This window comes from Amblyomma mixtum, chromosome 1 (genome assembly GCF_055824585.1).
Source record: "Amblyomma mixtum isolate Tamu chromosome 1, ASM5582458v1, whole genome shotgun sequence".
In the NCBI taxonomy this organism is placed as follows: Eukaryota; Metazoa; Arthropoda; class Arachnida; order Ixodida; family Ixodidae; genus Amblyomma; species Amblyomma mixtum.
The window spans coordinates 267395152-267406829 of NC_143012.1; the positions used below are offsets into that span (position 1 = coordinate 267395152).

Below are 11678 nucleotides of genomic sequence, written 5' to 3' on the forward strand. Positions count from 1 at the left end.
CAACACATGAATCCCTCTCTATTAACCTGGAGCATGAAGATTTATGAGGTGAAAGTCGCGCATTGTATGGGCAGCGCAACGTTTCTAGAAAGTGAACAAACGGGCACACTGCATAAATTTTTCTGCACATTCGAGGTTATCTGTTCTAATCCCTCGAGGCAGAAAAGTAAAAGCATTTGACTGATAAGAAATTTTATCAGTTGTGTTTGGCTGCCCTGACTACCTTCATCTCATATAGGCGCAATGGAAACATGCCGACAGCTCAGCGCCCAAGCGAGCCAACTTGATTCTTGTGTAGTGCTTACGTTGCGTTCATTTTGTTCACGACGTATCTTTCCACATGTCTACGATTTAAATGCCAGAAGCGCGTACGAAGCAATAGCTTCCTTTTCTACATTGGAGGCATGTTCGAGGGTGAAATTTTTTCATTCCATATCTCAGAGAGTATAAATACGTTTTATTGCTCGACATCGTGCCGTGAAGGAGCGCACAAGGGAATCGCCGCCGAGACCTTAATTAATTACGCTCCGGGGAATAATTTCAGCACAACGCAATCAATTATTCACTGCCTTTTCGTGTACGGTCGAAGCTATTGCGTAGTCGAATAAAGCGCGTTCTGAAGCCACGCGGACTAGATGCCGCTCCATGTCTAGACGTATTTGATAGAGCGGCAAAACAATGGATTACCTAAGCAGCATACTGTAGGGTAGTCCTCTGGACTGTGGGCAGTGACGTATGTGATGAACTGGACAGGATTTTCAGAAAGCGCTCCCAAAATGAAGCACATTTATTTTTCTACTTTATGCCCTCTGCCTTGAAGTTCCCACACGCATGAGCCAAGTGAAGAAATAAACGGTTGGTTCCGTCCGTACTGATCAGCATTCAACGCCGACTGGTCTTCGACGAGCTTACCAAGTCCCGATCTACAAAACAGACACCGTTTTGTCCTTGCATCTGATAGTCTCGTGCGTTGTACAGCTCACCAGTGACACGCGGAAGGCAGGCATAAAGGCTCGCTTTCGCTGGGTGACTCCAGTTCCAGAATACTCAGCTGCAGCAACGGTAAACGAACCTCAACTATAGCAGTATATCTCGGATTCCCAGTCTGTAGAGGAGATACTTCCATTCCCCACCTTTTGATGGACTGCATCCGCAGCAAATATCAGAGAGCGGCGGCAAGGCAGCTCATTAATTTCACTCCTGCGAAAATTACCAGCCTCTCAAACTAAGAAAGATATGCATCTTTTCTAGGAAACTTTGCTATAAAAATTCTCAGGGACACTTAATTTTATTAGTGCTGGCGATGCGAAAGCATTAGCACCTGTTGCTGTCTTTACCGGAAGTGATGTCACTTCCTGTCTGGTGACGTCACTTTCCTCCAGTCAGTGGGCGAATTTTATCACCGACGACGCATTTTGGCCCCACGAGGCTTCCAATCCTATGGATTTAATAACGTTTTGACTTCGAGGGTGGTCCTCTTAATACAGAATTCCAGTGCTTGCTGCAATCACCCGCGCACGGCGGACCAGCAGAAGCTGCTAACCCGGACAAGGGCAGAGGCAGTTGATGTTGTCACTAGGCTCTTCGGGGTTGCGGATGAGCGGCTGAGGGGCGGTCGCGAATTCCCAGACCGTGTGGTAGGGTGGCCTAAGGGCCGGAGCAAAAGCCGCAGGGTTTAGCGGAGTATCCTCTTCGAACAAAAACAACACAGACATGGATCAAACAACACAAGCATTCAACACACCATCATTTGGGTCCCTGACACTGGGGTTGAGGGAAATCTCATGGCAGACACCGTTGTCCGAGGGTTCACGAACCGGAGGGCGGGTTTGCCGGTCGAACCCTTCAGCACGCCAGAATCTTACGGGGAGGCAATGAAGGCGTTGTTGGGAGCGCGCAAGAAGTACTCGGCTCCGGCGGATATCCTCGACAGAGAGCAGGCCACCACGCTCAGACGACTACAAACAGACACCTACCCAAGCAGAGCCATGTATCACAAAATGTGGCCGAACAGATACGCGAAAGAGTGCGTGTGGTGTGGGGGCTACGCCACAACGTACCACGCCACCTGGGGCTGCGAAAAAAGCCCTTTACTACCAAAGGTAAATAGCCCTAGTCTAGAGCAGTGGGAGGCCCTCCTGGCTGACTCCGACCCGAGCACACAGCTTATGCTGGTGACGAGGGCCAAGGCAGCGGCGGAGGCCAACGGGATCCTGGACTAGGGAAGACCGACCACTGAAGCTCCCCATCTATCTATCCCATCCCCCTACTCCCTAACTCTTCCTTTTGAAAAAAAATAAATGTTTTCCGGAGTCCGACAGCCTCAGTTTCGTGGAGGCGTCCTGCCATCCCTACAGCCCCTCCTGTGCAGGAAATGAGGTTAACGCATAGTCGTCTTCCAATTAATCTGCACGTATTAATTGATTATCTCGCATTGCTTACTGCTCACAACACTATATGCTTGAGCATGCCTGCAGAGATCAGTTGCGCTTTTACCTGTCCCTCGTTCACGATGTTATCCTGAAAAACAAAACAAGTAAATACAAAAAGAAAAGCGCAAGAAAGTGGAGTATCATTCTTGCCCCCGGATACTTGGCGTCTCACAGTGTGTAGCGCAACAAAATACGCATCCGTATAGTAACCAGTGCGTAAACGTGTTATCTCACCACTCAAGGACACATTCTCCCGCGGCAGCCACAAAAGGAAAAGATAAAAAAGCATATTGCAACATGAGCTATAGACAGGCACGCGCCAGCACTAAAGGTGCGCCGTTTCCTCATAGAAATAGCTAGACGACAGTGCTTAGTTAGGATAGCTGCAACAAATTTGAGAACATAATGGCAAATCAGCGTGTTTACGTAGACGTGATGAAGCTAACGGCACAGGGCGCCCTACCACCCCAGTTTGCGCGGTGTCGTTACTGAAAAGCACCTCGCACAAATGACATTTAGTGAGGCCCAGCCCTGATTCAGCGAAAACAAGCAAGCTTTTTTTTGTTTGTGAGCGAGAGTACTGGTTGCTCCCTGTCGTTCGCCTGCCTGTTCCACACAAACATGTCGCCATCGACGCTATATGCTTCATCCCGAAGCCTTTAAATTTAAGCTTACCGCGGTTTCCGGTTTAATCCCCATTTCTTCATGTGCGCTCCACAGTGGTTAAGAAGAATTAAATTTCGGTAATAAAATGCAGTCAATTTACTTCGCCGTAATTTTCTTTCAAGTGCTATTCGTTGCACCTTGTTCGACGCATCACCTTTTAAAGCTTGGCTCGGCCACATGGTGTCAGCAGCCGCGATGTCCGAAGCTGTCGTCTGTCCGCCAAGCCGAGCGGCAGCGGCCAATATAAGCTACCGTTGCCGGGTGTTTTTGCGATACTGCTAACCCCTGCCACGCCAGCTGAACCTTCGCGTTCCTCGTTTTTGTAACCACGCAACATGAACGCATCACCGGCATCGCCGTCGACCTGCGCAGTCATGGCCTCGCCGTACGAATTTCGTTCGCCGAAAGCTGCATTGTGAACCTCCAATACGTTTCAACCGTGCAACTGTGACCTGCGGACACCGAAAAGCAAAGGTACATTTTTTCTCTCTTCGGACACTCTTAGGTGCACGAAAAGGTTCAGGTATGGCTATGTCCCTGTTGGCACTGTAATTGCGCTGGAACTTAGCATGCCGAACGTTGGTACAACATGTGCTTCCAAAGTTTGAAGTTTTTGATTTCACGCCCTCAACTTATCGCTGTGCAATCAGAACCACGTCCCCATTTCCTAAGCTTTTTCTTTTATTAATTTATTGTGCTACTCACGTTTTAACAAAGCTTCACGAAGGAAGGCCCGAGCTTCGATCGAAGCTTTGGGCTCCCGAAAAAGATACGTTTCTTTCGCTTATTTTTCTGGTGAGGATTGAATACGGAAAGAAAACCATCTGGGCAGGAGTGTGTCGGGAACCAACCTAAAATGCAACTGGCCTTGCAGCAAAACGTGTCATGAAACGTTCCATCACGCTATGAGTCAACAGCGGGTTTGTGACAAGTGTCCTATCCAAATTTTGGCAGCTTGTACTGTCGTAATGCCACTGTAAAATAGCGGATTGTCTTCGATGCCTTTCAGGCCTATCATAAATGAGAGGGCCTGGCACTGCGGTCCCACTCAGCCGATCATTCCACCTTGTCACAATTTTGCATGGAAAACTCGGTCGTTTACGCCCAGAATGGGTACAAGTATACAACCACCAGAAATTTATGAACCGCCCATCATGCGTCTGCATCAGCAATAATGCTATTAGTTAATGCTCAAGAGCAGAAGTCCATTACCGCCGCTAACAACCGCCTCGTGAAGACATTGGAACCTGCCCCGCCCACCCTGATGGGAACTGCTTTCAAAGATAAAGTAACCAAGAGGAAATATATTGGGTACCTCAAAGCAGAATTTATGTTCTAATGACGAAATATATATTCACTTCCTTCGCGCGCGTAGGGCCAGAACATCAGTTTGTAGATCTCAGCACACATGGTAATCGAGGGACCGGCCTTCGCGGTCCGCCTCCTGATCTAGGCGAACTGATCGGCTAAGTGTTGTCTCTCCAATATCTAAAAAAAACTTCTGTTGATTGGATGGATTGTATATTTACTCCAATATTTGCATTTGCTGCTGTCTTTGCTTCGGCGGGCAAGTCCATTTTTGGCGACGCCAATCGACCTCTGCTAAACTTACATATATACTTACCTTTGTTTACACTCTCGACTCCTTGTTTTTTCTGTGTTATTAATCGTAGTAATTTTTTATCTCATAAAATAAACTGTAATTAAGGCTCGACCGCTATGTCAGGCGTGTTGTTATATGAACGACGAGGGCGGTGATGCGCTTAAAAAAAAGTGGTTGTCTTGGAAGGCTTAAATTCGAATATTTCCCACAAATGAAACTGCGCATGCGCTTGCCAAACTGTAAAGTTTAAGAACCATTAAAACGTAGCCTGTAACATAGTAAAAACGGGTAAGATTCGCGATGACTGCATGTATAGACTCATATGAAAGCATTCGGAGTATACCTCAACAATTTCGCATTTCTCACAGCTGTGCGAGCCGTGCTCTTTGGCAAAGAAATGCCAGGGGGTAATGTATATGTGCCCACTCAAGTAGCCTGCGCTGCAGCAAATTCTAAAAGATGAGGTAAATTTGTCATGCAGTAGGATAGGCCAAAACTTTGACAGTAGGCGTCGCAGCCAGAGCAGCCTTCTTCGTACCAAATACAAGCAAGTTCGAAAACAAACATAAAAAACGGCAATTGTGAAGGCTCCGAGTTGGCGGAAAATCTGCAGATACGCATTAATTCATTCAGTAGAAGATTGAGCCCTCATATTGCGTGAGCCGAGCCAAGATGAACTAAGCTGCCCAATTTTAATGCCGTATTACGCAATATTGTATAGCAGGCCGCCGCGGTGGCTCAGTGGTTATGGTGCTCGGCTGCTGACCCGAAAGACGCGGGTTCGATCCCGGCCGCGGCGGTTGAATTTCTTTGGAGGAGAAATTCTAGAGGCCCGTGTACTGTGCGATGTCAGTGCACGTTAAAGAACCCAAGTGGTCGAAATTTCCGGAGCCCTCCACTACGGCGTCTCTCATAGCCTTAGTCGCTTTGGGACGTTAAACCCCATAAACCAAACCTAAACCAGCAATATTGTATAGCAGATATACATGCGAAGCCAATCACCAATTTCAGCGCAAAGTTCAGGACCAAGGTAGTGTAAAGTAACAGTCGTTCTCGCCGACACTTATGCATCTCAGCTGTGAAGGCAGACGTGACCACGGCAGTTTGAAGGCGCACAAAACAAGCCGGCTTCCTTGTGAAGATAACGCGCTAGAGCCTCTGTGTTATCGCCAGCGAGGGAATCAGTCTGGGGAAGTGCAACTCTTGCACCACCCCAAGCAACCTGAAGGAACTAAAGATAATGTTTGCCGTACCCGTGGTCAAAAGAGCGCCGTGATGACAACGTCCACTCAGAACAACGTGCTTGTCGTGGCATTCCGAAAAATGTTACTTCCAAACTGATCGGATTTCCTTCATTCCCACAGTATTATGGACGTATTAACTTACAAACCTTTATGAGAAAGTGCTTCCGCGGAATGCCTTTAGCAGTTGGTCTGCCGGGAAAAATGATAATGATGCGTGTTGGCGATGAAACCGTGCTTGAGGTATCTGTACTAACAATACCGCAGCGCGGTGGCCTGTGACGCCGGGAACACCAACTGCAGAAAAGTTAGAAATTATCTGCGCAGTCTAGTCTCGTCTGGAACACGTTTTCGTCACGACGCGAAATGCTACACTCCTGGCATCTTTTAGCAGAGCAAATCGATCTTTCCGGTTCCGACTGGGCGACAAAAACAGCATAAACGCGCAGAAACAATGAGACACGTGTCTTTCGGAAACGAAAGTCTAGTTTTACTTTGTGAATATTTGCTCCCTTTTATACTTTTTTCTGCTATCGCTCCTCCCTGCGGACGAGCAATTTACTGCATCAACATTTTTAGCTTTACACAACAGGCAGAAAAATATAGTCTCTGCACGAGTCTTGTTTGCTGATAAGAATACACCACATAATGTAAAGCCACTTTCTTTTACTACTTTTTGCGATTCCATGTTTACTGGCAGGCAGGGAAACACTGGAAGCTCAATTCTGCGTTTGGGACTCCGTTCTTTAGCCCCCGTGTAAAATAGCGCGTACACTCAGTACTCTACTGAAGAAAGAATACTTCAAGAAGCAGGAAATGTGATTACGGCGTAAAAGACCCGATAAAGAGGAGGAAGCTATTATACCATCCGGTGCACATCCTGTGCCTGCTGAACGCGTGAGCGTCACCTTTTCAGGTCTATAACTGCTTCCTGTAGTCAAAGTGAACGGAAGTTTGTCGAGAACTATTTATGTTCGAGGCTGGTACAATATCCCAATATCCAATACTCCGCCAGGAAAAAAAAACACAAAAAGGCAGAGCACAGTCGAAGCAGGGAAACATCTGTTTTCATACATGTGCCCAACTTCCGGGTTATTTCATTCCCGCTGGCTGAATAGCGGTGATACGAGAGAATCTCTCTGGCCCGTCTGTACTACGCGTCATTAGGCTGTATTTCAGCGCAACACTGATTACTGTGATTACTTCTGGTTCAATTAAGCACACGTTAAGAGCACCGCGGCCAAAGCGTTCCAAAGCATTCTCAGCGAGAAGTCAGTCGCGTGGCATCGTCATTCAAAATCAACAACGCGCTCTTCCAAGCTTGTATGGGAAAAGGCGTTAATGCGAACCTATAGGTTCTGATCCTGAAAACGTTCAAGCATATGCTCAGTTCTCGACTAGCCGTCGACAACACGTTTCCTGGTAATTATAACCATGAATATAGACGAAAAGGTGCACCAGCCAGGAAGTTTAACGAACCGGTCTCACGAACAAAAGCGTTTTGTGAATTTAAATCTGTGAACCAGGCTTCAGGCAGCAGCCGTATTCTAATCTGATCCAACCCTGTCCAGGCCAAATGACATCAGTACATAAGGAGTTGGGTGCCTTAATCCGACAAAATACTGGAGCCGCAAGCGACAAAAACTGGTCTGTGGCTGTACAGCGCATCGACAGGCTGACGATTTCACTGCCAATTTACCGCTTTTTCCAGAACCCTTTGCAGCAAAAATTAGTGGCCTGCATTGAAAAAAAGTTGGAGGGGGCACTTAAGCTCCGCCTTGAGGGTATGACGCAATAGAGTTAGTGGGTTAATGTCGATATATGCGGTATCGGTGATTCTCAACTTTACATTCATAGATCCATGGGAGTCCTCATGCCATTCTTGGCGCAGTGGTGCAGCGGTTAAGCGATGCGCCACTGCCATGCGATGGCAGCTGCTGTCATCGGTGGAGCTCGTGCGATCCAGGTTGCTCTTCCCGAGCGACCTCTCATGACCAATCATTATTTTAAATGCCACCTGCCACGTTGGTCAGTTTGCTCACTATCCGGTGGACAGGTTGTGGTGACGCCACAAGGCCACGTGACCTAGGTCGCCCACCCAGGTTGCTTCTCCCGGGTTTTTCACTCACAATGCCGACGACGACACCGGATTTTCTTCAGAAGGCGAGCCTTAACGCTGTCGGGTTAAAAAGACTTTCCTGAATTGGCGTAGTTTACGCAGAACCTCGCCAACTATCCGCAACTGACCGCGACTGGAGTGAAGCACATACCAAGAGGGAGCCGCCGCAGTGGCTCACGGGTTACCGCGCTCGACTGCTGACCCGAAAGACGCGGGTTCGATCCCGGCCGCGGCGGGTGCATTTCGATCGATTCGAAATGCACGTTGAGGAACCCCAAGTGGTCGAAATTTCCGGAGCTCTCAACTAAGGCGTCTCTCATAGCCTAAGTCGCTTTGGGACGTGAATCCCCATAACCATAAGCATACACCGAGAGAATTTTTGGAGAGTCAGCTGGGGCATGACGTAAGCACCTGTGCAGTAAGTACTTTGTAGTCTGGTCTCGTCCTTGATTTTAGCGAATTTTTCCTCACTTCACAAGCTAGATACCCTAGAACACTGCCTATGCCTGCAGCGGCTCTTACCACGTGCTGCTTCCCCTCACCCCCGTCCACTTACTAAAACGCTTCGCTCACCTAAAATTAGCTTGATCACCAGCTGGGCTCGGCGGGCCAGGCCTAGAAAATTTTGAGCACCTAAGTGGTGTGTTAAGAACAAGTCCTCAGTGCATGTTAAAGAACCCTAGGTGTTTGAAATTATCCGGAGCGCTCCACTACGGCGTCCCTCACAGCTTGAGTAGCTTTGGGACTTCAGACCCCATAAACCAAACCGAGCAAACTTGCACGTTAAAGAACTCCATCTGGTCGAAATTTCCGGAGCCCTTCACTGCGCCGTCCCTCATTGCTGAGTCTCATTGGGACGTTAAAAACCAGTAAACCAAACCATCTTTTTTTTCCTTCTCCCTATGCGAAACTCACTGCCTGCCACACTACCTTGAAGCTAAGGCAAACTCAGAACCCCTGGCACTCGCATTGCATGGGACTAAATATTTTATTTTTCCTCGCGCAGATGAGTGCAATGGAAATCGTCGTGACTCCAGCAGAAGACACGCCCTTAGTCAGCGAACCGCGCGAGGACAACAGCCGACACTCGTCGGATTCGAGCGATTCTCCGCCGCCCACCGTGTGCAGCAACAACAGTTACGTGGGCATCCGCTCGAGCGTGTTCCTGGACATGCACAGCCCCATGGAGGTGTCCACGTCGGTAGTGCTCAGCTTCTGCCGCGAGAACGTGCTCCGCCACTACTTCCGGCTCCTCGCCTTGGTCGGCTGCCGACCCCTGGTGGAGACCGGCGATCGGGAGAGCTGCCAGACCGCTCTGCGGGCGCTCAACTTGGTGTACAACCTGGTCATCGTAGTCGTCCTAACCCTGGGACACGTTCTCCAGTACACGTCCTGCTACCGCCGGGACGGCATCATAAACTACAGGTCGCCGGAGAGCCACTTCTCGTCCCTCAAGGAGTACGGATGGGTCCAGGGCACTGACGTGGTAATACTCTGACGCTTTCACGAAAGATGGGGAGTCACCAGGGTGACGGATTGCACCCGAGAGTACTAACACGACATTGTGAAAAATTAACGTTTTTTTACATACGTATAAGCAAGACTTTTTTTTTTCATTGCATAGTCTACATTGCACGAGCAGTTTGATTAAGATTGGTAAAAATTTCAACATCTAAAACAGGGTGCACTAAGAGGGAAAGGTAGGTTATCAATGGAAAGCCTCATTTTGGCAGATGATATAATGGTCTTCAGTTTTTCATCGGAAGCTTTTTGTACCGCAGGCGTGGCCAAGTGGTTGAGCATCCGCCTCGCATGTGGGAGGGTAGTCGAAAACACCTTTTGCGATGGCACTCTTTGGCCTGGCCACAGATGCTCTTGCGCCATAAAAATCCATCATCATCATCTTTACTTTTTTTTCAAAAACGACAAATGTACTTAAATTTTCAGAACTTCATCGCATTCACTGCAATGCATATATTTCGGCCCCTAGAATAGGCCTTCCCCTTGTTATTATTCGATTACCGTTACGTGTAACATAAATTTTTGCAGTGAGCCTGCGTATAATGACGCCACTTGAAAGCAACACGATTCATTGCCTGACGTCGATGCACATGCACTGTGAAAGCTACGTCTGCGGTTTTAAGATTAGCGAGAGTTTTGTGATACACGTGCTCAGTGCTCGCCATACGCTGATTTGCAGACCTGCGGCGGAAGCTGGTTTGCCATCTACATTCTGCCCGCGGTGATGCAGATCGTGGCGTACGTCGTCGCCCTCACGCACATGCGCTCCCATGAAAACGAACAGTTCCAGGCGCTCATGGAAAAGGTCTTCCTGCAACTGACAGTCACCGACGTCTGGAACGTAGCCAAGAAGCGCATAACGCGCCGACTGCACGCCGTCTACGCCGCCGGAGTGTTCTGGATCGTCGCGTCCCTGGCGTCGCAAGTGCTCAACATCTATGCCGGTGGCACGCTCAACTTCGAGTGGATCTACGTTGCCGAGAACGAGCACAGCGTTCACTACTTCCTGCTCATGTCGCTCGTGCTCATGCTGCTCTTCCACGACCTCGTCAGCATGATCATCGCCACGAGCTACGCCATCCACTGCCAGCTCGTGCTCGTCTACCTCCAGAACATGTCGCAGGCCATACGCGAGAAGCGGATCACCTTCCTGGAGTTCTTCAAAGGCGTCGAAGAAGCCCGCAAGAGCGTCAGGTACCTCAACCAGCGGCAAGCGCTGGGGGTCACGCTGCAGTTGACCTGGGTCGCCTCGAGAACGGTGGTCTGCTTCTACGCCCTGCTGGGCACGCCGTGGAGGCAGTGGGCCCGCTTCCTGGCCGCTTGGCTCAACGTGTTCGTCTGGCTCTCGCTAGTCCTCATCCCGCTGGTCCAAGCCAGCCGCCTCAGCTCGACGTGCAATCACGTCAGGGAAGTGGGTCTCGAGCTGATGGCGCGCCCCTTTGGGTACAGCAGTGTGCCGCAGTCTGAGCTGGACACGTTCCTCCTCTTCACGTCGTCCCTGAGGATGCAGGCCAAGCTCTGCGCCCTCCCGATAACGAAGCGCACGGTCATATTTGTGTTCTTGCTCATAGGGCTGTGCTTGTTCATATCTGTACAGCTGGACGTCGTTCACTTCAAGCCGTAGGAAGTTTATTTAGTCTTATTGCGCTGAGGCTAAATGTTCGAGTAGGTTCGTTATTTTGTTACCTTCTTATTTTAGCTTTCTAATTGTTTCAAAGTTCATGCAATGAAGCTATTCCTGCAGCCTGTTCACAAGAAGGAAACTGCTGAATTAGGCTGCGTTAGGCTGAATTAGGCTGCTGAATTAGGCAGCTTCCCCAGTGAATCGCCTGGTTTTCAATGCAATGGCCGGTGATCAATGTTTATTGTTCCTAGACCCTTTTAAATGATTTGTTGCCCAGTTAGCTAACCTTGCACCTGTGCAACCTGTTAGCCGTAATCGTTTTATCGCGTGCTTTTAACTTTGCTGTCTTAACCTTACTCCTGTTTTTAAAGCATATTAAAACATTTTACAACCACTTTAATGTGAACAAATTATATGCATGTGTAAATGTTGTGTTAATATCACTTTTGTTGGTGTAACGACCAAGCAGACA

General features: G+C 48.7%; 1 protein-coding gene across 1 annotated transcript; it reads left to right on the top strand.

Moving 5' to 3' along the window:
* The first annotated feature begins 3311 nt into the window (after positions 1 to 3311).
* LOC149371625 (uncharacterized) lies at positions 3312 to 11678 on the top strand. The gene is made up of 3 exons (XM_089585208.1): positions 3312 to 3572; positions 9068 to 9547; positions 10262 to 11678. Exons 2-3 carry the CDS (start codon positions 9068 to 9070, stop codon positions 11204 to 11206), a joined length of 1425 nt encoding a protein of 474 aa, XP_089441334.1. The 5' UTR covers positions 3312 to 3572; the 3' UTR covers positions 11207 to 11678.